This window comes from Maylandia zebra, linkage group LG14 (assembly GCF_041146795.1).
Source record: "Maylandia zebra isolate NMK-2024a linkage group LG14, Mzebra_GT3a, whole genome shotgun sequence".
Taxonomy (NCBI): Eukaryota; Metazoa; Chordata; class Actinopteri; order Cichliformes; family Cichlidae; genus Maylandia; species Maylandia zebra.
Window position 1 is genome coordinate 24,673,940 of NC_135180.1, and position 25,007 is coordinate 24,698,946.

Here is a 25,007-nt window from a genome sequence, read left to right on the forward strand (position 1 = left end):
TAGTGTCAAATATATCTGCAGTTTAAGTTGTAAAGGGAAAAGCTTGCTAAGGTATAATCAAACTCCCTACATCGTTGGCTGAACCAGCAAAACTCCAGTATCACTGTAAAGACATTTAACTACACATTTAATATAAAAAGGATTTAATTTTAATAGTACATCTCAGATTTTACACAGACAGCTGCTGTAACAAATGCAAAACATTTGTCAGCACATGAGAAAACTTTCTTTAAAAAAAAAAAAAAAAAAAAATAGCAGCATTTCATCATAACACAATATTTACATGATGTGTGAAAGGTAAAGTAAAAGAGCAAACAGGGTTCTTGGGTTTAGGCAGTGATGGCGTCGTGCTCTTTAAAGACGATGGTCTTTGGGTTGATTCCCACACTCTTGGTGGTGTTGTTAGTTTTGTAGATGCCGATGAGACGATCAGCGATCTCGAACATGTTGTTCCTCAGGGAAATGATGATGAACTGTGCGTTCTTTGTTTGCTCCTGAAAGAAAAATATATTTCCTTTAGTTTTACACCACCTTGCTGCTTTTTAAAGTAGCACTACTACTCAAAAGGGTGAATGTTTGAGGCATTAACAGAATCAACCGCTCCATACTCACATAAATGTAACAGGCCACAATGGAGACGTTCTTGAAATCAAGGGCAGCATCAATCTCGTCCATGAAATAGAGTGGTGTGGGCTTATAGTGGTGTAGCGCAAACACCAGAGCCAAGGAGCTGAGGGTCTTTTCTCCTCCCGACAGGTTAAAGATCTTCTTCCAGCTTTTCTTGGGAGGACGAACACTTTAAAAAAAAAAAAAAAAAAAAAGTTTGTTTGTCTAGCAAATGCATCATCACCCAAAAGAAACAAAACAAAAAAATACTCATGTTTCGACTGTGTGAGATCTTAGAAAGACGCTATGTCATTCATCTCCAGAAATTGAACACACTCCATATTTTAATCTGCCTTCATGCACAGCCTGAACCTGCTCTCAGTGCTCGAGCTCACACATTTCAGCAAACGCTGCTTAACACAGTCCAACAGCTGTGTGCAGCTGTAACTGTGCTATTTTAAACTTCATGAGTAAAAGTACATCACATGCTTACACCTGACCATGTGCAGGTCAGGGCATTAGTGATGTGTGTTGTTCAGTACTGTTACTTGTTTTTAACAACAGTATCCTTCATTTGAGTCCCGTAAATGTTAAAAGGAAGATTTGGGATCAGTTTTAATAATAGAAGAAAACAGACGTACACTAAAAGAACAGTTTCACTGTGCTTGGCAGAAAGTTCAGAACATTTTAGGAAGAGGTCAGAGTGACGTAAGAAAAAAAAAAAAAATCATAAAGCCAGTTCTACAAAATCTGAGGAACATAATTATAATGAAATGAATGAATCTCAGACTTTTAAATGCCAAAAAGATAACAGCATTTGGAAAAAGGCAAATAATAAATTATTTTTATCCCTCTAATGTGAAAGACAAACTAGATCTCTCAAAAGGTCTGAGAGCTTTTTTTTGTGTTAAAGAATTTAGATTTTTACAATAAGTCTGCCTGAACATTTGTTTAATTCGAAGCAGGTAGGATTTAGTTTGGTTGTTAGTTTATTTGGATTGTTGGGATGTAAACAAGTGTTTGGTTTTTCTATCAGATGTCCTCGACATTAATGAAAAAACTGAATTGATTCAAAAGCAAGCGATGAAATCTCTGCACTGATGAACCTCACAGTGATCACCTACAGTCACTCATGCTTTACCTGAACATGATGCCCTCAGAGAAGGGGTCCAAACTGTCCACGAGCTCCAGCTCTGCATCACCACCCAGTGTAAGCATCTGGTAGTTTTCCTTCAGCTTGTTTGTGATCATGTTGAATCCAGTCATGAACTCATTGAGGCGCTGTTTGCGCAGGTCCTCGTAGCCACGTTTGAATTTGTCCCTCTCTGTAGTGATCTCATCAAGCTGGGCGACACGCTGCAAGTAAAGCTCCTCCTGAGAACACGAACACGCAGATTGAAATTAAAATTAGGCTGTGAGCTCATTTCCGTTTTGATAAATTCTAAACAGAGCTGCTTAAAATAAAGCTATAAATGGACCAAGAGAGTACCACTAAACATGCTCCACACATTGGCTGAACCAGCATTAGATGAGCCAACAGATCCAGAAAAAACAAAATAAAACAGCAGTATTAACAACAGTCACTGAGTTTCAGCAACAGCGAGTTGTTAGGTAGCAGGCTGCCTGTCACGCCTGTGCATACCTTCTTCTTGTACTCTGCGATGGCCCCGAGGTTGGGCTTCATCTGAGCACACTGGGTCTCTAATGTGATCATCTTGTTGATAATGATGTTGGGATCTGAGATTTCATCGAGTTCAGCCGGAGTGAGCACAGGGAGTTCCTCTGCTGGCTTGTCCTCAATGGTATGAAGGGACAGCTTGGAGGCCTGTGGAATAGAAACAATAGTTTTTACTATTTTACACCATCATCCTGTAGAGCAAGCAAAGATACAAATCAAAGGGCCTCAGATATGATTAAAGCATTCACAATTAGAAAATGAAAAAAAAGTATCAATATAAAACAAAGTGGGTCTGATATCACTGGACTATTTTTGTCCCTTGCTTTAAGTTTGCTGAGTAAATCTTCATTAATGTTATTGTTACAAGAATAAAACTATAGTAGTACATCAATTCACAGCAACACCTTTCCTCTCCCACCTCTTTCTGCCAGTGTTTGATTTTGTTATTTTGTTCGGTAATGGTGGCCTCGATCTGCTCGATGCGGAGCCGGACGCCTAGGGACTCCTCCTGCAGAGCGTGCTCCTGCTGCTGCAGCGCCTTTATCTCCTTCAGCACCCCCTGATACTGCTCCTGCACATCTGGCAATGCAGCCTGGAAGAAACAGAAAAAAAAAACAACTAACATCAGCCCTTCACACGTTAATTTTTTTTTTTCTTACAAAGTGCAAGTGGGACAGCAAGGTTTTAAAACAACTTGCTAAAAATGTAAAATCCTTCTGAGAAAAAAAAAAATCAGTGCAAAAAAAAAAAAAAAAAACAACAAACTTTTTTTTCCTCCTGTGAAGAAATATAAAACAACCAAAGTGGATGAAAAGTTCCAACCTCAGCCTCCTGACAGTCTTTCATGATCTCTCCAGCCTCGTCTTCCAGTTTCTTCAGCTGTTCTGTGAGTTCAGCTATTGACTTCTCATTCTCCTCCAGCTCACGCTGCACACAAGCCACACTCTCCTCAAACTTCTTCAGGTTGCTACAGAGGAAACGGCAACAGTCAGAGTTGGTGACAGACACATGATATTAGAAAGATTACTGCTGATGATCAGTAGTGGATCAAAAACATTACAGAATGACTGCTGAAGAGCTAATATATTTGTCTACACAAGGATCTTACTCTAACCCAGGCCATCATCCTGCCTGCACAGGAGGCCAGCTGTAAATTGAGCAATGTTATAGCAGCAGCTTCATCCGTCTACACTGGATGCGTTAAGACAACTGAAGTAAAGGTCAGCGCCATTCTGGGAACAATTCAAAGCCTGAAACACAACTGAACGTATGTGCATATAAATATCAAACAAATCAAATAAATCGTGAAGCACAAAAAAACAAAAAACAAAAAACACCCCACTGAGTACACAAACTGACACAACCAAAGTAATTTAACATTTTATCCACATCATCTCTCTCCTTATCAGTTTGTCGTCAACAGTATTTAAAAAAAAACTTAATAAAAAAAATTGTGTATTATAGGGCTGCCACAAACGATTATTTTGATAGTCGACTAGTCACCGATTATTTTTGCGATTAGTCGACTAATCAGATCATCATCCATTAGACGTAAAACTACAGCTTATTGCACCAGCAGCATCTGCTCTTATATAACTATCATTAGCTTACAGCTTTAAGTGTTTAAGGTGCTAACTAAAAATAAAGACAAGATGATAGTTTATTAAATTTTAATGAAATTTGCAGATTGTTTCGGTGAAGTTTAATAAACTCCTTGCTATCTAAAATATAACAGGACACTGGAGTATATTCTGGAGCATCTCACACTTCTGATAATCAGCTGTCTGCTTGACGTTTATTCAGCTGTGTAAAAACTATAACTTTAATCTCAGACAAACTGATTTACTCAGGAACAAATAAAATACTAAAAAAAAAAAGCCAAACAATAACATTTTAAGTTATCTAAGTGACTCATATATATTTAACCTGAGTAGCGAAAGACGGCAGTGGGTTTGAAAACGATTTGCGGGGAGTCCGGTGTTCTCACGGCGCTAGTGAGCCTAGCCCCCGGCTCGCTAACGAGCTAGTGGGTAACAGATGTCTCCGAAAACGTCGGAGCGCTTTTGAAAATATGTGGTGTCCTGATAAACTGAGCAGATATTTGAGGTTTACACAGCTACATTCTCGCCTGAAAATATGTTAAACGTTTATTTTGTGACCCAGAAAGAATAATAAGAGTAACATTAAAACTAACTAGCTGCTGCCATTGTTGGAAACTGCGCTGGGCCGCGCTATGAATTCTGGGACACAGCTGCTTCTTCTTCTTCTTCTTCTTCGGGGTTTAACGGTAGCTGACATCCTTGTACATGCTGCCATCTTCTGTTTCAGTCCGTTATTACACTCTTAAATCCTGCCACTTATTCCTGCGTCTTTTGTGATCGTACAAAGTTTCAAACGACGCGTCGACTATTAAATCAGTCGTCGACGATTTTGATAGTCGACGTAATCGTGACTAGTCGACAAATCGTGGCAGCCCTAGTGTATTAGTTATTGTCTGGTAATGAACTACTGTCAGACAAAACACTTGTCTGACAACTCGTTTTAAAAGGCAAATATATATCCCAGGTGTCCTACCTGACTATTCTTTTTGTGCCGTGAGGGTTAAAAAAAAAAAAAAAAAAAAAAAAAAAGAACAAAAGTGATTTGACACGGCTCATAAATACTACTTGTTAAAACAAAAGTAATCCCTGCACTGCTGCACTCTGAGGCCGTCATTCACATTAATATGGCGCGTCTGTACAGTCAAATCTCATACTTTGCATATTACAGAGTGAAATTCAAGGTTAGAAACTTGGCTCGGATCTTAGAATAAAATCTACTGTGGTTAGATGCAGTGCTACCCAAACACAGATTCACTTAAACTGCAGTCACAACGGCTTCTAAAAGATTAAAATCTCTTTCATACACAAAGTGTGTAACTGTGGTGGTAGGTTCATTTGTCTAAGTAAATGTTTTTGGCTTTCAGACCTGCTTCCGTGTGTCAGTTCATAAGCTCCCACTTTGTTCGTAATCGACTCAACAGCTTGTCATGCCAGACAAACCACATCACACACAGACCAAGTGTGTGTTTTTGCTACAGCGCGCTGCCAGGCTGTCCTGCCTACATGATCAATCTTAATGTTCCAGCCACAGACACCAAAGACTAGACACCCAACACACTCACCACTGCCACAACACTGATTAATTCAAAGAAACCAATGACAACAACAGGAGACAGGAATTTAGTGACAGAAACCCAATGCTACTTACATGTGATATTAGTATTGAATAGTCGTAAGAAAAAAAGAACAAAGGAAAAACAAACAGTATAGGGTGTCCCCTCTTTAGATAAAAGGGAGATACCTGCTCTTTCATTACAAAATAAACTACTCTGAGAGAAAAAAAAAAAAAAAAAAACAACAACATTCCCCAGTCTCTCAGAAGGAGCTGATTCAATACAAAAACTTCCATGAAGCCATGCAAAAAAACAAAACAAAAACACTTTTATACTATGAAAGTTACGCTGCGTAACTTTCATAGTCCATCAGGCGGCATTTTGGTAAAATTTTGGTGGCAGCCTTCAGCCCCCAAAATGTCATGTGGCCATCTGTGGTACTTATGAAGTCACAGAGGCTCAAAAAGTGCCAAAATTTCAACCCATTCCTGTGTATTCTGCACACTCCTAACTCTGAAAATTTTCACTATTTATTATAATAATGTTTCTGTAAAAAAAAAAAATAAATAAATAAAACCACCTGATTTTGAGGGGCTTGGGTGGGAGGTACTGAATGACTTTTCATGGAATCAACCATCTGTCCAGCTGCATGGATAATTCAGAATATTCCTGCATATTGTAATATTACTGAGGGGCATGATACCAGGTACAGATAACTTTTATGTTCTTTGTATAATTTAGGTATTTAACCTGTTATGTACGAGCAGAGACTCATACACATGTCAGAATTATAAATAACAGGCTTCACAGTGATTTCACCAGTAGCCACTCGTCTACGATCAGTGGATGCACATGTAAATGAGTTTAAACAAGCATAATTTCCTCACCGGCCAGCTGTCTTTATGGCCACTTGGGCTTTGGTTATGGTAGAGGAGCACTCATCTAGCTCCTTGTTGATCTTGTCAAGCTTGTCCTGCTGAGCTTTAAGCTTGTGGCTGTTGATGTCTACAATCAGATTGTGGAGCCTTTTCACCTCATTTTCCACCTTCCCAGCCTTACTGGATGCTGCCTCGTAGTCTGATTGAACAAAAAGGAACAGCATATAGGAGAAAAACAAAAAACAAGACAAAGATATTTGTATTAATAGATTTAGAAGGATTCAAGAATTAAATTCATGTATACACAAAAGCTAATCTGGTTATTAAGAGCAATAATGTGACAAGATTTTTTTAAAACAAAATTACACTACCAAGTGATTATATATTTTTTTAAACATCTCAAGAGAGTGAACATTACCATATTTAAATGATTAACAACAGTATTTCTCTTTAGTGTTTACAGGACATTACCTTGTTTGAAGGCCTCCAGGCTCTTTTCCATCTGTTTCTGTTTGGCCTTGTCTGGGGCAGCTGCCAGCACATTGGCTTCAAGTTCCTTGATCTGAAGTTTCAAGTGAGTCTCTTGGTCAGCTAAACTCTGAGAGAAGCAAAGAAAAAGAAATAATTCAGATTTGCAAACACAAAAAATGTTTTAATCAGTCAAAACTGTCCTATTTGATGGCTTACTAATAGCAGGGGTTATTAATTAGATCAAAAACACAGCCAAATGAGTGTGAGAGGAGCAGAATGAATGAAAATTATGTACAGTCATGCTGTTGGTGTATTTTTCCAAGGTGTTCTTCATGTCCCGGAGCTGTGGCCGCAGGCGCTGGATGTTCTCTTCTAGCTGCAGCTTTCTCTCTTGGCATCCCTGCAGCTTCGACACTTTCTCATTTAGCTTGCTCTCCATGCGGTCAAGCTGCAGAAAACAAATGAAAATCATCATGTCCTATACACAAATGCCTAGCTGTGATTATGTTTTCTACTATCCATCACTCCTGGGAAATGTGTATAAAGTAAAATCTCATGGCAAGAATTATTATTTTAAAAGTTCACATCACTCATGTGGATTAAGGAATAGTTATTCACTCTGAAAGGAGACCTTTCAGAGTGAATAACTAAGAACTCCAAGCTCCTGTCTTGAAGTTTTGGTTTGCAATAAACACTAAACAGACAGTCCGACAGATACAGTAGTCTGGTGACTAAAAATGGACTCAAAGATAATGTTTCACTTTAATGACCAGTTAGTTCGAAACCAAGAGAGAGTTTCACACACTTTTAAATGTTTATTGAATTCTCACATTGCATTTTGTGGTGCCCATTATTATTGATACTTGTGCAACTAGTACTGAGAAGCTTAGGCACCATCTGCTCTCATAGTCCAGATGTATCTGTGGACCATTTGGTTGCAGAGGCAAAGATCATGTATGTGTATGCTATGTTCAATTAAAATACAAGTTGTATTAAACATTATAGCTTCAAACAATTTACCTCCACCTGGGAGACTTCAGTGCCAATAGAAGAGCCCATTCTGCCCTTCATGACTCTTCCTCCTCCAGTCATGGTTCCTGTGAAACATTGGAAAATTATTCAAGCTTTTTAAAAAATTTAACCAAATGATCTAATTGAGAGGGTCATAAGTATATATATTTTTTATTGCGAGCAAGATAGACAGAAAAGATAAATCACCCACCCGCCATCTCTATTATCTCTCCCTTCAGGGTGACCACTCTCCAGCGTTTGTCTTTTTGGTAGGCTATCCTTGTGGCCTGCTCCAAGTTTTGGGCCACCAGCGTGTCCCTCAGGGCAAAGTAGAAAGCTGGTCGCACACTGTCATCGTTCACTCGCACCATGTCAAAAAGACGAGGGCTGTCTTCTGGGGTGCGAATGGAAGCCATGCTCTTCTCCCATACTTTCATCTGTGCAAAGGAAGTTTAGATGAATGAGAAGGAGCAGCAAGATATGGAGGCCATCTGAAGGCACAATATTTCACAAAAAATATAACTAAAGTCGTTAAGACTTAAAAAATTATATTTCGCCTGACTGAAGTTCTTTAAATCCTTCATATTTACCTTGTCAAGACCAATGAAGGTAGCAACCCCAATGTTCTGTTCTTTTAGGAATGTGACGCATTTCTGAGCCGTGTCAATGGTATCAACTACAATGTTGTCTAGAGCACCACAGCTAGATGAAATGGCCACATCATACTTCTCATCTATGGCTCCCAGATCTCCCTACAGGCATAAATATATTTAGAATCATTAATCAATAGAAACAAGCGAAGGAAAGTTGTTGAGTTCTGCAATTTTTGTATTTTCTTTACCAATCGTCCATAGATGCCGGGGATTCTGCCACTTTTCTTCTGCTGCATGAGGGCATCCAGGACTTTTCCACGACTGCGGTTCGAGGACAGGGAGCTCTTGGCTTCATCTACTTTCTGCCTCAATTCCCTCACCACCTCCCTTGTCTCATTATCAGTCTTCATCAGTTGCTCCAACTCTTCCTCATCCTACAGAGAAACAGAAGGCAAAAACTCAAAACACATGATGGCTGTAACACAAATTATCCACAAAATGTTATCTAACTGACAGTGCTGATGTTTGGTTCTACCTTCTTTAGCTCCCGTTCTCTTTCAGGTATTTTGACCTCCAGGTCTTTGATGGCGGCACGGCGCTCCCGCAGTGTGTCAGAGGTCGTCTGCAGTGTCTGCTTGGCTGTGTTGAGCTGTGTCAGAGCTGTGTTGTGGCGGCTAAGGTAGATGTCAAGCTCCGACTGAGCGAGGTCCATACGAGAACGGGTCTCATTTACAGCCTTGTTGAGCTCCATGAGCTCCTTTTCTTTTTTCTGGATTATACAAGAAGATTGTTTGTTTTAAAAACAAAGTTTCAGTGAGCACACAACAAAAACCATGATGTATACAGATACCTCTTTGTCCTGCTGCAAGCCGCTGGTCTCTTCCTTCAAACTCTCCATCACATCTTTAAGTTTTTCTTCTTCTTTCACCTTCTGCTGCTCCAGTTCTTCTTTGCGAGCTGTTGCCTCAGAGATGGCCTTTTCACTGCTGGCTGGTATACCACGCACTTCCTCCAGCTGAAAGATGAGCCAGACAGGACAATGTGCAAAAGCATATGAAATGTGTCCAACTCCAAAATCTAAGCAACAGTTGCTAGATTCCCTCCCTCCAGGTTAACTTGACAACATCAGTAGTAAACACTTCTACCACCCACCGAGAAACAGCCGTTTACTTCCTAAATTAGAAAAGATGAAACAAGAGAAGAGTGTGGGAGATAGGAGGTGCAAGTTTGTTGTTTTGGGTTTTTTGACAGCGACAGTTACAAAGAAACTGTGCTACGCATCCAGACACAGGCCAAAACACACAACTGTAATCAACTATAAACACATATTCAGGACTGAGCAAGCTCTGGTTAAGACTGGCACAACAATCTGCCACTTGGCAGGGCTGAAACAAGCCAAGGAGTGGTGCGTGTGTATAGTCTATGTTTTGTAGGGTTAACTGCGGGTGAAATGTGAATGTAGCTGCTGGGAGCGTTACACAAGCCAGGCCATAGTTGACTACCATACAGCAGAACACTGCTCCCCAGAGGTCTGCCTGCCTCTGCCCAGCTCCCCCTCTGACCAAGATGTTTCCAGAGCACAGCCATTGTAGGTGGAGCAGATTGGCTTTTAGAGCAGAGGTAAATGAGAATATTCTGACAGTCATGAGACAACTCTTGGTTACTGTTAAAAAAAAACAAAAAACTCTTAAGTTCGTGTTTAAGCGACAAAAAAACGTGAGTCTAAGAGACAGGACGACCGAGAACTGTGAAACAGAGCACACACACTATCAACTTGTGCTACTTCGCAGCCCCCTAGTGGCTACTTTAAGACAGCTAGCCCTTCCGGACTCATATAGGGCTTTATTTTTTTCCTGTGAATAATGTCAGTTAATTTATAAAAATACAGAAACTTGACTTTACCCAAAGAAAGAAGACACACACACACACACACACACACACACACACACACACACACACACACACACACACATATAAAATTAAAGCAAAGCCCCTATACACACTTGGATACAAAATTATCTTTCAGTATCATATGGCATTTGTGCTTCAGACTAAAAATGTGTCAGCAACATTCAAACACTTGTGTACTAAGTTTCAATATAGAAAGTTTTGCTTTGTGTCATACATCCTCTGCCAGCAGTCAGACCTCACTTTGTTCTGTTCACACAAATATGTATCATCCTTAAAAGATGACAGAAAAAAAACAAAAAAGAAACCAAAAAAAAAACCCATAAAAATAAAAGAAATTATTAAAATATACAAACTAAGGCTAGTTTTATATTTTGCATTTAGTATGATTGGTAATCACTCTGTAAGCCCAAGTTTAAAACAACACTGCTGACAACTGTAAAACATGAAGCCGTGTGTACTCGGTGGAAAACTTCTCAGCCTACAAATGATTTTAGTAAATGAAACACTGAACAAAAATGCTAAAATGTAGTTTCTGTCATATATTTATTTTAAGTAAGTTGCTGTAAAAGGGTTACAAACATTTTTTTCCTCTCTCTGCTTCAAAACTGTAGCCATGGTGTTTATTGACAAGCAAAAGAAAATTTATTTTTAGTGCCCACGTTTCTGTCTTGGCCTTCATACAAATTAAATACAGTAACTCATAGGGTAACCATGCCACTGGTTACTTTGTGTAACCTTGTATTTGCAGATGGATTTGTATGCTAAATATCAATTAAATAAAAAAAGGGACAAAACTACACCATACTGACAGATTGTGTGTCTGTACCTCTGAATCACATGTGAATGCCCACTGTGATTATCAGAGTGGCTCTAATTACTCTGAAACAATTGTGTAAAAGTTGTCTGCAATTTAAAGTCCAACACACCTTTTCTTTGTCCTTCTCCAGCTGCTTCTGCAGTTTCTTGTTCTTGCTCTTTGAGTGTTTAATCTTCTCACGCACTTCAACATCCTGCAAATCCAGCTGGGTGAACTTCTCCTTCTGGGTTTCAATGTACTTGTTGAGCTTATTTTGTTTCCTGGTGGAGGAATAGCTTTTTTACTGGGTACATTCAAGTCCATCTACTGAAATATTATATAAACTGAAAAAATATACAAAATACATACATTAAGCGCATGTATATGTATGTATGTATGTATATATATATAAAAAATACAGTATACTTATTATTAATGTTCTTCCAGTTTTCAGTTCCTGCACATTATTTTAGAGATGATTTGTCAGTTTAAAAATTATCTATGGTCACCAACCCAAAAATTATGAGAATTATTGCATATATAAATTTCAAGCACATACGCTTCTTTGTGTAAACATTTTTGTGTGTGTAAATAAATTAGACCCATGTTTGTTACACTTGATACACCTTCCAGATAAGAGATGCTTAAGCAACCAAGAAAAATAAATAAATAAAACAAACAAATACAAAATGTTACTAAGTCATAAAAAAACTGAGTAATGTGGTAAAAGTTATATTGGTTAACAGAAGGAGAAGAAATGCAAATGCCTCACTTTTCCACATTTTTGAGTTCTTGGTTCATTTTCTCCATCTCTTCTGATAACTTGGCATTTTTCTCAGTGAGCTCCTTTGTGTCCTCCGAGATCTTTTGCTTTTCCTGCTCTTTATCAACCACACGTTTCTGCAGATCATGACTAATGACAAAGAGAAAACAGAGAGAGGGAGAAGGAAAAAAAGAGGGGAAAAAAGTCTGATAAAACTTTATCATTTACATGGAAAGCAAAAGACTGATGTTTGACAGCAGAGAAGCATGCCCAGCTGTTCTTTTGAGTATTTGAAATGGAGAAGTCTTTTCTGTACAACTGCTGGGTCTGCATTTTTATATTATTGATGAAATTTTTCCATGTACAAAACAGAGGTGGTATTGGTGTACTCACATGTAATACTGACAGAGCTGACACTTGTGTTTGAAGATGTCATTTTCCAGGGTGAGGAACTCCACAGCTTTATTCTTTTCTCCCTCCAAAGCATTCTTCTCTTTTTCCACCATCTTTACTCTGTTTAGCTTAGGTAAACAAAATAACAGTATTTTATGTCTGGTGATAAAACTTAGTTACTTGCATAGTATAAAAAAAAATTTAAAAAAAATCAAATAACAACTTTAAGAAAAAAAAAGATAAAAAGCTTGTCAACATGGTAACACAGTACAATCAACAAAAAATAATTTTCAATAAAACCCAATTATTAAATCTACTGTATGCTTCATAGTTTCCTGTCAGTGCATCATTTTCATCTCAGACATGTGTACTGAAAGTACCCCAAAACATACACACACATAAGAAAGCCTCATGAGCCTCAGACTACTGAATAGATGCTCAACAATTGTAGTCCATACACAGGAAGGAAAGTTGGTTAGCTAAACTGTGTGAACAGACAGTATTTGAGTTGTCACCTTCTCTCCCCTCTGCTCATTGAGTAGCTCAATGCGGCGAGCCAGAGTTTGGATGGGTTCCTTGAGACGGCAGGAGCCAATAATGTCCTCCAGGTACTCCAGCATGCCCTCATCATGCTCTGTCTGGCCTTTAGGCTTCATCATGGCAATCTGCTCCACCTCACCCTAGGCAAAGTCCACAACAGCACATTGGCAAAAATACTGCTTGCACCCATTCACAGAAAGCCAAAATGAAAATGGGTAATAATAATTTGTAAAAAAAAAAAAATCTTATTTTTAAATTATCCACATGTTTAACCATTAGGGTGTGGCCAGCTGAACTTATGGCTCTAAACTTGACTTAACACTAGTTTGCCACACACACACACACACACACACATACACAAATCCTGTGCAAAATAATAATAATAATTTTTTAAGTTACAAATCATGAGTATTTTTTTACTACCTTTACTCAAAGAAGCTGAAAACAAAGAGTGTAATTAAAATTCAACTACTTAACTGACTAAAAAAATAAAATAAAAAATAAAAACAGATGAAATCTGTTAAATGATTAATTTCTGTAATCACATGCTTAACACGCTTCAGAAATACTAGTGCTAAAATAAAAACATTGCCTCACAGCAATCACCGCACATTAAAAGATGCAAAATTTATCATATCCAAATTTAAGGTGGTTGAAAAACAAATGCTGGTGTAAACATGCAAATTCTGATTTCGGGTAACTACACCAGTTACATTTTCACATTACTGTACATGTACTACTTGGCCCAAAGTTAGGGACAACTCTACAGTATAATTATATTTGTCAGAACATGTGTTCATTTTTATTTATTTATCTTAAATAGGCTGGCTAGAAAAATATTGCCAGGTAAGAAATTTCAAGTCAAACAAAAAATAGATCTAGTTGTAGTAAAAACAAACCAAGTCTCAAATTGGGCTTTTATTTATGTCTAGGGTGGGAAAAAAAGCAGCTCATATATTACTTTTTATGTATGAAAGAAAGGAGAAGCCAGTTAGAGGAAGGAGGGGGAAATCCCACGTCATCCTCTGCTCTGACCAGTGCACAAAATAGACAGCTTTCCCTTTGCCAGAGGCCTGGAAAAGTGACCTTGGAAAACAAACTCAAGCCTCTTCCCATAGTCATGCAGCCATATCACTGACAAGAGACATAGGAGTGTAGAAATGGACATGCACACATAAATACAAAAATATCGAGCAGAGCAGGTTTAAGTGTTCACCTGAAACTATCCCATTAAAAAAAAAAACTTAATGGATAAATAAAACTGCGAAAACAATTTTTTTTTTTTTTAAATCAGCTATTCTGCTTTACTCAGTTGTAATCCTACATGTCTCTGAGTTCATCAGTAACAACAGGCAATAATAATAAGAAGAAGAGAAGTAGAAGTATAACAAGTGAAATGATTTAAAAGTCAGAGCAACACAGAGCTAAATAAAATATAAATAAAAACGTAAAATTATGCAAATAAAATAATAAAAAAATATTCAGGACTGCATTCCATTCACAGTTGAGGTAAATTGAAATAAATACATTAAAAAAACTAAACAAACAACATGTTGAACCAATAATAAAGCCATGGTAATGAAGGGTGTTTGATCCAGCCACACTGAAGCAGCACTGCTAATATTGGGGTTGGGGTCTATTCTCACACGCCAATATTTACGTGCTGCTAAAGCGTGGCAGGTACATGGGAAAGGGAGGGCGGGGGCTAACCTGTCCCCACTGGTGGGTCAGCCTCAAAGATTCCCCCCACAAGAAAATCTTAGTGACTTATCCAACTACAGCCACTCACGTGCCGGTCCAAGTGTGGATAAAACTGTATCTTTTCCTTAAAATCCTAAAGCAGCAAATTATGGTTCGCACCTTTTCCACATTGTTTCAAACCATGATGCGCTGCTATAGTAGTCTAAGGGCTGGCAGAGGGCACATCTATTTTCCAAATCCAGTGCAACAGGTTATTCCCAAAGACAGTCATGGTTTAAGTTATATGAAACACTTTGACTCAAAGTGGACTAAGACATGGGTAGAGAACAGAGAGCAGGAAATCTTACAAAATGGGATGGTCACAGCAGGGGGAAAAAACTAAACTAAAACAAAAAGCAAAGCTAGAACTGGAAGAGGAAATTGCATAAAAAATTACCTGTAAGATCAGAAATCTGTTGTGGTCTAGGTCAATACCATGGCTTCGCAGTAAGGCACCCACTTCTTTGAATGTGGCTTTCTTGCCATTGATATGGTAGGCTGAGGAATTGTCTTTGTTGGCAGTCCTGGAAACGTAGAACTTGCTGTTGGGGATGACTTCGTAGTCATCTCCTTGCTGATGGGGGAGGGGCAGAGGACAGAGAGCAGCTTAGAAGAGCAGTTAAGAAGAAATTCAAACAGCTCCACACAGCAAATTGCAATATTTATAACATTTATAACACTAACAAATACATTAGGATGGCTAGGGCAAAAAACACACTACATTAAAAACAAAATAAGAAAAAATGGCTTCTTTAAAAAGTATATAAAGCTGGCCAGAGTAACATGCAAATACACCCTATACATACTGGAGTGTATAGAGTGCAACATATGAAGAGAATTAAAACAGTTTATTAGATAAAATAATGACAGTGAAAATACAGCATAAAACAGAAAATTAAGTACTTTTAGAAGAAAGTTTAAAACTTTGTTTATACTACTTCTGATTTTTTGTTTTTGTTTTAGATAATAGTTTAAAGCTGATATAGCACACAAAATTTGACCATCAGTTTAAAAACTTGATTTAAATTTACTTGGAGCTAATGAAGCAAAGAGAAAGGCTCAGACACATTTATGAGTACACAAGGCAAAACACTTTCTCACACCCCCTGTGGCAGATCAAATATAGAAACGTGTTTAATTCTTTGAACTACAGTTCAGTCGTTTTTCAATGTAATCTGTCATCTTATCCACCCTACTGAAGTTCTCTCTCAATACAAAAGCCACTTTTTTTTTTTTACTTTTCACAGTACAGTTAAATGAGTAGAGGCTAATTACTGAACTGCAATTAAAAAAAATATATTTAAAAATAGAGGGATCAACTCTAGCACAATATGAACTGACTATGGCATGTGTGGGTGTTAGCTGTAACTTTCATGACTGATTTGAGTCTTTGTTTAGTCACTGTTGTGATCACTATGCAGCAATATTATACAGAGAACAGAAAAAAAAAAATTTTTTTTAATTCAACAAACACCACTATCCTTCAGAAAATATTTCTTCTCATCTTTCTGCATTTGGGCTACCCATTTATTAATTCAGAGTGAGTGCAGCATGCATATGTGTGACAGAGAGATAGATATATATACACATATATACCTTATCAATAATCTTTTGAAAGTGCACCTCCACAGTACAGCTTTGCACATCTTTGTGTTGATCAGAGCTGTGAATCAGCACTGAGAGCTTTTTCGACCTGATCTTTTGAGCTCTGTATCCAAACACAAAGAGCATTGAGTCTATCACATTGGACTTCCCACTTCCATTTGGACCAATGATGCAGGAAAAGCGCTAAGAAAAAGGTAGAGAAAATAGAAAAAAATAAAATAAAATCAATAATGTAAAAACAGAGTATATCCTGTAGAGTTAAACAGTAACATTTTATTTCAGCAAGACTGCAAATTTGAATGTATTCCATGGGAGTGTAGTTAAAGTTGTTTTTAACATAGATAAATTATTTAGTAACAAAGAAACAGGAAAAGGTATGAAGAGAAAGTTTACAGAAACTCATAATTTTCAAGAGAAGTTAGCACCCCACTAGATCACTACCTCTTGTGAGATACTCACTAAATCAAAATGGAGTCTGACTTTTTCCACTTTGATTTTATTTAAGGCAATGATGCTAAAATATAGCAGAATAAATTATTCTGTGACATGTTCTCTTTTCTACTACACGAGGCAAAAATCTATGGGTTTTTATCATATGAAATTAAACGGGAAAAAAATAAATTAAGAGTGGGATACACAACAAGTGATGTTAAATCTGTGACACATCAGAAGAGTATTTCCCAGGCAGGGATTACATGTGTAACCATGTTTGGTCGTACCTTGTGAAAAGGCCCCAGAATCTGCTCGCCTGCATATGATTTAAAGTTTCGATTAACTAAATGTGTTATCATCAGGCGAGGGGCGCCCGGTTCATTGGTCATTGCTGGGGGCGGAGGTGGAGGGATGCTACCGACAATCTCCTCCAAACTTCTATTATCAACGGTCTCGGTACCTTCCCCGTGAGACGAATCTGTGGCACACAAAAAGTACAACTTTTATTCTTCTGTTCGAGTCGTTTCAGGTGGGGGGGGGGGGGGGGGGAGACAGTTGTACGTGGGGGAGGGGTAGAGAAGCATACTCGCGCACGCACACACACACAAAAAAAAAAAAAAACAAACAAACAAACAAAACACACGCACCAAGTTACAAGAGCAGTCAAAGTACGACTCCAGAAAGAAAAGTTGACAGGCGTTATTTTCCTTTGTTCTGCAAACAAGAGCCAACCCCAAAAAAGAAAGAGACCATGGCCGCTTATGAACGAACCCACATTATAATCCAAACGCTCTCCACCAGAAGCGTTTGTACGTACTCAGATGCGCCACATTGTCGATGACAAATAACTAAAGTGGAAATCTCAGCCATCAGCGTCACATTTTCACTCATGCCTGTCTGTGCTCAAACAGAAACAGGAAAACTGGTGTTTTGTGATAATAATGTGTAACGCAGAAACGATTATGTTGCCATCACACAAAGCCACAACGACCTGTCCAAAATCTATTGTGCTCACATAAGCATAAACAAGCCAAGATGTCGATGTTTGTCAATTAAAACCTCGCAGCCAGACACTCAGTGAAGCATTTCAACATATTCTACAAAATACAGACATCACCCACTGCTTATGTGCATCTTATAGGGTTCGCATAGAAATCAGTAAATATCAAGCTTACAAGAATTAAGTCAAACACCGCTCTGATCTACTACACAAAGCACCTCATTTTTCGAAATAAATTACCTCGTCTGCTGAGAAGATTCGGGGAAGAAGTACACTCGGCGTTATCAAAATCATCTCCAAAATCATTTTATTGATGACTGGCACTTTAGTCAAAAATATATCAGCCATTCTAACTCCGTGTTGTTTAAGCAAGAAGAGAAAAAAAAGCTTTACAGCTGTGCCAATTGGCCCCTACCAATACAGCAATACACGCAAAGGCTTTGACTGAACAACTTATTTAGATTCACAGACACCAAAACACCCTTTGTTACTTGCCAGTTTTCGGCGGTGCCTCCTCTTGGCCATTGGAGTTAGTTTCTTGAGGGGGTACATCTAGCTCGTCTTCGGAGTCAGACTGCGACCCTTTCCCTCTTGGCTTGGCGGAGGCAGTTGAGCTCTTTGCAGTTTTAGATGGCATGACTTGAAATCTGAAGGGGTCATTGGTAAAAAGGGAATATCCATGAGTGGTTTTTGTGCCTGTCAATCTCTCAACTCCACTTTTAGTCGGTTACACGCAGCTTCTCTGTCAGCCTCTAATCATTACCACAGTCAGATCCTATTGACGCCCAGCTAACTGTTAATCGGTATATTTTGCATATCTTAACATTGCTGTTACAACAATGAGTCCAGCATAACACGAGTTACTCCTGCTGAAAACGTTAAAATGAGATAGCACCAATCCGATGACTGCACAGAATCATAATCTATTTCAAGTTTAAAATTAAGCATCATTTGTCTTTAAAATAATTAAAATAATAATCCCATCCTTTCACAGAACAATTCTAGTAGGCATCTATATCACGCATTTTATTTTGCCTCGCGAACCTAGGCGGTAAATAACGCAGCAAAAATAAGGTTAACGTCACAGCAAGTGAAAAACGACTCAGTTAATGTGCAAATAGCCTAATTATTTTCCTCCTTAGCTCTCTTAGCCTAGCCTGCGTTACACAGCCGCTGCTAATGTGGCTGAAGTTGGTGGTGAAGACCCAACGTCCTAAATTGATCGAGGTTTCAAACCGACACTAATATTAACTTTCATCCCCACAACGTTTTTGTTGGGGCGGAGGCGTAGACGAGCCAACCTAACTCGCTAGGTAATTGGTACGCACATTCAAACAACTAATGCAACGTTACCCGTGTTAGCATAACGTTATAATTACATTCACGTTTGCCAAATAAGTAACTTGGCAATGGCAGCGCAAACTCTGCCACGCTGTTTTTACTTGCTAACGTTACCGTTAAGTTAGCTGTACTACTACTACTTCTGCTAAGTGATTGGCTAACTATATGAAATGAAATATCGCTGCGACGCTAAAGCTAACATAGTGGCTAACTTAAACTATAAAAGGTATGAGTTGCTGGGCTCTATAAAGTCAAATGCAGTGTCGGCATAAACGTAACGCAAATCCTATCCAACGTCAACGTGTTATCTGATATGAAAGAAGTTGTTAACCCTAGTATTAAAGTTAAACGAGTAAATACATTAGAGCCCGCCGGTTATGAGCTATTTGCAATGCGAGCATTACTTTAACGAGTCGGAAATGTCGCTATTAGGAGTGAGTGTCACTGTGGGTTTAATATAAGTTAAGACGAAACGTGATTAGGTCTCATTATTTCTCTTAGAATGTGTAATAATGGTCTGCTCGCTTTCAATCAGAAGCTAACGTTAAACCTTAGTTTAACTTGCCGTTACTGTTAAGTCCCTCTTCAAACGTAATAAATTTCAGCAAGTAGACGGAACCCAGTCGTTACTTTCCGCTAAAATACTTCCATGTACCTTCCACAGTATAACCACGATCTATCAAGAGTCTTCCTTTCAGACCACAGTCGCTATTACGCAAAAAATAATCGTCAATCCAAAGTTTGGCAAATATAATCCAAAAAATTTACTCCCGTGTCACTCCGACTCGCTCTCCTTAGTTGACAACTCAAACTTGTAAATGGCGCCTAAACCTCGCTGTCGAACCAAATTCGTTACAAACTGACGCAAGGCACCATGGAACGTTCAAAGGGCGGGGGTGGGGGGACGAAATTCAAAAAAGGGGACGAAGCCAACTCCGTCTCACTCCAAACAAACCGCATTCACATGACTATAAAGAACAAACGAAAAGGAATAAAAGCCATGCAATGCTTTTACAGCAAATTGTTCATATTATTCAAGTTTATTCTCATAAAATGCCTAATGTTGTTCCTACGTCTTCAAACGGTTGTCTGTAGTACGATAAAGGACCTGCTCCGAGCAATAGTTTATACTTGAGGGAATATAGCTCGATAGATCAACTGTTAGTGTTGGTTGATCCCGATTCTAACGACTTGCATAAATACATTTATTTAACAGATGTCGTTTTTGAACTTAGAAATATTTCGAAATTTCCGTTGTCAAGGAAGTGGAGATGCAACTCTCGCGATAATTTGTTTTTCAAGCTGTTTTTGACCCAGATTAAATGGCTACCAAAATGCAGGTTTTATACGTTGGGGGCATAAATTGCTGATTGGTGATAGATAAGACTTTTGCGTATTCTAATAGCGCTTCATAGTAGAGTAAATTACACGCACGCTTTGCTGATACTCGCTTAGCACACTCGGCAACGAGAAAACGATGTCCATTTTAAACAAGAGAACAAGTTAACGTTAGCATTCAAGTCACAGACGAGACTCAGGGGATAACTGAGGACTTCCGTTAGCAACAGTAGCAGGTACCGTAGCAACAGCGGACGCTTGTTTGTTTCATCGTTACAGCTAACGGAGAATGCAAACGGCTGCTTTACATAGTTTACGGGTAAGCTGTATACACCCATGCTTCAGGTCTTCTGTACTATTATTTTTTGTGTTGGTTTGACAACAGTGTTATATAGAGAGCTTTAACATAACAGTTACGTTACTGTCTCTGACATTTTTCTGTTCGTTTAGTGATCAACAGAACGAACATCCACCATGAGACTGAAAACGTCGCTCCTAAAGGAATCCAAACATATCCTTTTTGTAGTTATGGAACACATGTAATTCTGTGACACAGTTCCAAAACTTTAAATCATAATTATTAGTGGTGCTATTTGAGGCAGTGGTAATATTTCCCATCATTGTGTTGCTCTAGCCTCTGTCCATTTTTCAGAAAACCCAATTTATTGCAGAGGTTACCACAAAAAGGGTTTTAGAATCAGTTCATTACTATAACTCCTTAACAGCTGATCACATAAAGAACTTGTGAGCTGCGTTGGCTGGACCACAGCAGATGAGCTGTACTCGTGCAGTGAGGATCATCAGATTCTCAAGTGGAACCTGCTGACCAGTGAGACCAGTCTGATTGTCAAACTGCCAGAGGAAATTTACCCTACTGACCTACACTGGTTCCCCAAAACTGTTGGTGTGAAGAAACAGGCCCAGGCTGAAATCTTTGTCCTTACCAGCACTGATGGCAAGTCTTTGTATTCTCTAAAATTTGACCAGAATGCTAAAGGGTTTATTTCAGAGTTCACTCATAAAATCAGTGGGAGTGGCTGTTTTTAGTCATATCTATGCATTTATTAGTTAAAGACATTCTCATGAAATAAATAAATAAAATTAAGTAACAGAATTGGCTATCTACAGGATGGCAATGTCTTCCTTAATTTTTGATATTTATTTTAGAAGACATAGGGACAATTCAAGAGTTGTTATTTATATTTAAGGGAAATAATCTCTACCAATTTGATACTTGTAGGATCCAGTAGAGTCCATCTGAATTCTTCTTTTTATGAAGCTTTCAGTATAAATCTAAAACTCTAAAACTCAATTTTTGTTTTGTAGGTTTCTAATACCGACCCTTGGTGACACAATTTGTGTGACATGAATCTGCCGTACATGTCTCTTCTTTGGCCTGTGTTAGATACAACACACAGAATATGGATGTACTGTTATGGCAAGGCAATGTGTGGTCACAACACTAATGGCAGTGTAGGGTTGCATAAACACACCCACAAACTGAAGCAGCAATTTTCTCTGGCAGACCAGAGACTAGTGAAAAGTGTTACGATCCATTTTGCAACTTTCCTCTGCTTCTTGTCTTGTTACGGTTAAAAATATTAGTATTGCAAAAGTTATTGGTTCTGCAATGGGAATAGAAACAGAGTTTTATTCATTTATTTTGACTTCACTGTTAACTTAAACACTGAAAGTTTTCTTTTGCTCCAGATTAAAGTTTTTAATCTGGATTCTTTGTTGGATTTCCTATTAGATTGTATAATATACTTGAAGAGAAAACAGTCCACCTGGGTTTTATTAGTTTTGAAGACTTGACATCTTTGGGATTTCCTAACCTTTTTTGATTAGTTGGCCTTCTTTTCCTTTTACAAGTTTATTTATGATTTTTTTTTTTTAATTTTTAAATTTAATTTTTTTTTAAATGTATGATGCTAAGCAGTTTTAGCGTTTTAAATTACAAGCACACATGGTATTGGAGTTTGTATAATATTTCATTCCTATTAAAAATATTTATATATATTATATTTTTTATAAGAAATCTGAAAATGAGGCTTTCCAGATAACAGGCAAACAAACAATTAAGCATTTCCAATGTAGAATGTGGCTTTCTAGTGTGCTTTTCATTTAAGAGAGTCATTCAGCTGTACATGCCTGTTAAACTGACTACCTGCTGGATCAGTTACATCTACTTTTGTTGGGATGTCCAAATTTAGAAATGAGAGAGCACTGCAGCATGCTGATTTGCAGTTTTAGGTCACCAGAAATTACATAGAACATTCAGAATTTTTAATATGCACTGCCACAAAGTATATGGTAGGCTACCGTCTTCAATAACTCTCCATGGCTGATCACCCTTTCGTGTCTACCGCATAGAAAATTGCCCTAATTTACCCGACAGAAGCCTTTTTAGTTTCACTCATTTGCTTCAAACCAGAAGTTTGTAATTTACTTGACTGTAGAGAATATAAATTTGTCTGTATTTGTGTGTTAGGAGATGGATTGGTAGTTATTGTGTGTTTTGATTAAAATACGTATTTATTTATATATTTTTACTATTTTGTCTTGGCCAGTAAAACTTGTTTTCCGTTACACAGTAACTAGAATTCCACAGATTTATGAAACTTTACTGAGTGAATTACAACGCTCAGTTCTGTATTTGAGTTATAAACAACTGAAAACGCCTACATCACCCCAGGCCTAGTGTGTGGAATGGCTTTACACCATCTATGTGGGGGTTTTTTTTTTGTAAATTTGTTGCAGGAAAGTTCCACTTAACCTCAAAGATGGGTCGCATTGAGAAGAGTGTTGAGGCGCACAAAGGAGCTGTTTTGGCTGGAAGATGGAACTATGACGGGACTGCTCTTATCACTGGTAAAGATGACTAGGACTCATTTCCTCTGTTATCTGACAACTACTCATCTAATCAGCCTTTTTTCTTTTTAAATCAAAATGAGAATCTAATCAAGATGTCTTTATGGCCTATTCTGGTTGTTTTTCTAATTAGCTGGAGAAGATGGGCAGATTAAAATCTGGTCAAAAAGTGGGATGCTACGCTCGACACTAGCCAGCCAAGGTAAGGCTTAAAACCTTAATTTCACTGAAGCAGAACTGCAAATGTGTATCTAGTGCATGTGTAAAACTGCATACTTTTCATTTATTATTTAAGCGCTAACATGTTAATTAGCAAAGCAAAACGCAGATCAAACTGATCAGGAAAACAGTTGCATCTGTAAAATTTTTATAGTTAACAAAATGCCCAACTTTTCCTGATGTCTGAATTGGTCCGGCCTCACTTGAAAAAAGACTTTAATCTCAATCAGATTTTTACCTGAATAACAGATGATAATTAATAAAATTATTTGCATCTGGGAAAAATCTGATTTGTTGGAGGGAAAAAAGCAACGCTATACAGTTAGTTCCATATGGTTTTGGGCAATGGCACTTTTCTTTTTGCCATTTTGGCTCCATGCACCATCACAGTGGATTCCAAATCAATCAATAAACTTGTGAATGAGTTTAGAGAGCATGGACATTACTAAATGCTGTTTCTTCCCTTGAGATACACTGCAGACCTTTAGTACTGCCATCTTCAGTCCTGCTTGTTTTTGGGTCACTCTGTGGGTCAAACATGCTCTGTTGAGTTTAGATCAGGTGACAAACTTGGCCACTGAAGAATATCCTGTTTCGTTGCCTTTAGAAACTCTTGGGTACTGTTTGCAGTATGTTTCAGGTCATTTTCCCTTTGCACTGCAAAGTGCTGTCTAATTTGTTTTGGGTAATTTTGTTTTATCTGAGCAGACACTACATCCCTGCACACTTAACACCTCATTGTGGTACTTCTATCAGCAGTCGCATGATCTATAAAGACTAGAGACACAATTGCACTACCAGCCATACATGCCAATGCCATAACACTGCCTCCACCATGTTTGACATAATATGGTACATTTTGGATCATAAGCTGTTTCTCTCCTTCTCTGTACTTGACTAGGTCCATCAGCCTGGTAAAAGTTGATTTTGGTTTCATCTGTCCAAAGAATATTTCACAGAACTTTGTTTAGATGTTTTCTAGCAGTCTTATTTAGGCTTCTTGTTTTTGAGTGTAACCAGTGGTTTAAACTTTGTTGTAAACTCTCTGTATTTACATTTATAAAAAACTTCTCGTGATTTTAGACCTTGACAATGATACGGCAAAATTTTTGAGAGTATTGTTGACTTGAAGTTGAACTTATTGTGAAGGACAAGGTTTTTTGTTTATTTGCTTTTGTAACAAATGAAAGAATTTGCAATCTTTTCCTTTAGTTGTGTTCTGTAGTCTTTCAGCTGACCAGTGCATTACTTTTTTTTTTTAACTTTTTTTTAAAGAAAATAACAGATTGTTGATTTGTCCAGTATTAAATTTTTGCTATTTGTCGAATAGATTTATTTAGATTTTTCAGTTCAATGATGGCCTCCCTCACATCCATCAACAGCTCTGTGGCCCTTACATGAAGGGTTCAAGTGAGTCCACCTCACTTGAGGTGAGGTGCAAACTATTTAGTTTGCATGATATAATAAGGGAGCAGACCTCACCTGGGTATGTCACTGCTTGTCAGTCAGTTGTCCATTTTCTTTTGAGCATCTGAAAATGAGGAATGATATTAAAAAAACTGCAATGCCCAAAGAGTTTATGCAGTAATTTCAATTTAATACATTTAATCATGTATTATCTTACAAAATACACTGTGGTGGTATACAGAGCTAAAATTACAAAAAAA

General features: G+C 38.0%; 2 protein-coding genes across 5 annotated transcripts in view; one reads left to right on the forward strand and one right to left on the reverse strand.

The window, feature by feature from the left end:
- Positions 1–126: 126 nt before the first annotated feature.
- On the reverse strand, positions 127–19,770 carry smc4 (structural maintenance of chromosomes 4). 3 transcript variants are annotated; one of them, XM_004543574.5, is made up of 24 exons: positions 19,681–19,770; positions 18,067–18,218; positions 16,859–17,049; positions 16,131–16,322; positions 14,932–15,108; positions 12,770–12,934; positions 12,255–12,382; positions 11,871–12,011; positions 11,229–11,379; positions 9,242–9,406; positions 8,927–9,160; positions 8,640–8,825; positions 8,389–8,550; positions 8,010–8,235; positions 7,808–7,884; positions 7,083–7,235; positions 6,788–6,914; positions 6,326–6,515; positions 3,107–3,251; positions 2,703–2,876; positions 2,249–2,431; positions 1,748–1,980; positions 613–796; positions 127–494 (listed from the first exon to the last, which is right to left on the reverse strand). In XM_004543574.5, the coding sequence occupies exons 2-24, from the start codon at positions 18,206–18,208 to the stop codon at positions 330–332; spliced, it is 3,891 nt and encodes a 1,296-aa protein (XP_004543631.1). In that variant the 5' UTR covers positions 18,209–18,218; positions 19,681–19,770; the 3' UTR covers positions 127–329. The 3 variants fall into 3 exon arrangements, with proteins under 3 accessions (XP_004543631.1, XP_004543630.1, XP_076729361.1); XM_004543573.5 differs by having other exon boundaries at positions 19,568–19,750; XM_076873246.1 differs by lacking the exon at positions 19,681–19,770 and adding an exon at positions 19,478–19,492.
- Positions 19,771–20,068: 298 nt separating this feature from the next.
- Positions 20,069–25,007, forward strand: part of ift80 (intraflagellar transport 80 homolog (Chlamydomonas)) — a 55,696-nt gene continuing 50,757 nt past the window's right edge. Inside the window, exons 1-5 of one of the 2 annotated variants that reach the window (XM_076873248.1) lie at positions 20,069–20,569; positions 20,701–20,759; positions 20,982–21,205; positions 23,011–23,121; positions 23,255–23,323. In XM_076873248.1, coding sequence (XP_076729363.1) covers positions 20,725–20,759; positions 20,982–21,205; positions 23,011–23,121; positions 23,255–23,323 — 439 coding nt within the window. In that variant the 5' untranslated portion in view covers positions 20,069–20,569; positions 20,701–20,724. The remainder of the gene's footprint in view (positions 20,570–20,700; positions 20,760–20,981; positions 21,206–23,010; positions 23,122–23,254; positions 23,324–25,007) is intronic. The other variant, XM_076873247.1, reaches the window with a different exon arrangement.

What these genes read in the sequence shown, in the direction of transcription:
- smc4 (XM_004543574.5), bottom strand. Translation starts at nt 18,208, where the DNA reads ATGCCATCTAAAACTGCAAAGAGCTCAACTGCCTCCGCCAAGCCAAGA. An exon ending in GGAGGCACCGCCGAAAACTG is followed by an intron (nt 17,050 to 18,066) that starts GCAAGTAACAAA and finishes TGTGTGCCACAG; the next exon opens with ATTCGTCTCACGGGGAAGGT. An exon ending in GAACTCAAAAATGTGGAAAA is followed by an intron (nt 11,380 to 11,870) that starts GTGAGGCATTTG and finishes TTCCTCCACCAG; the next exon opens with GAAACAAAATAAGCTCAACA.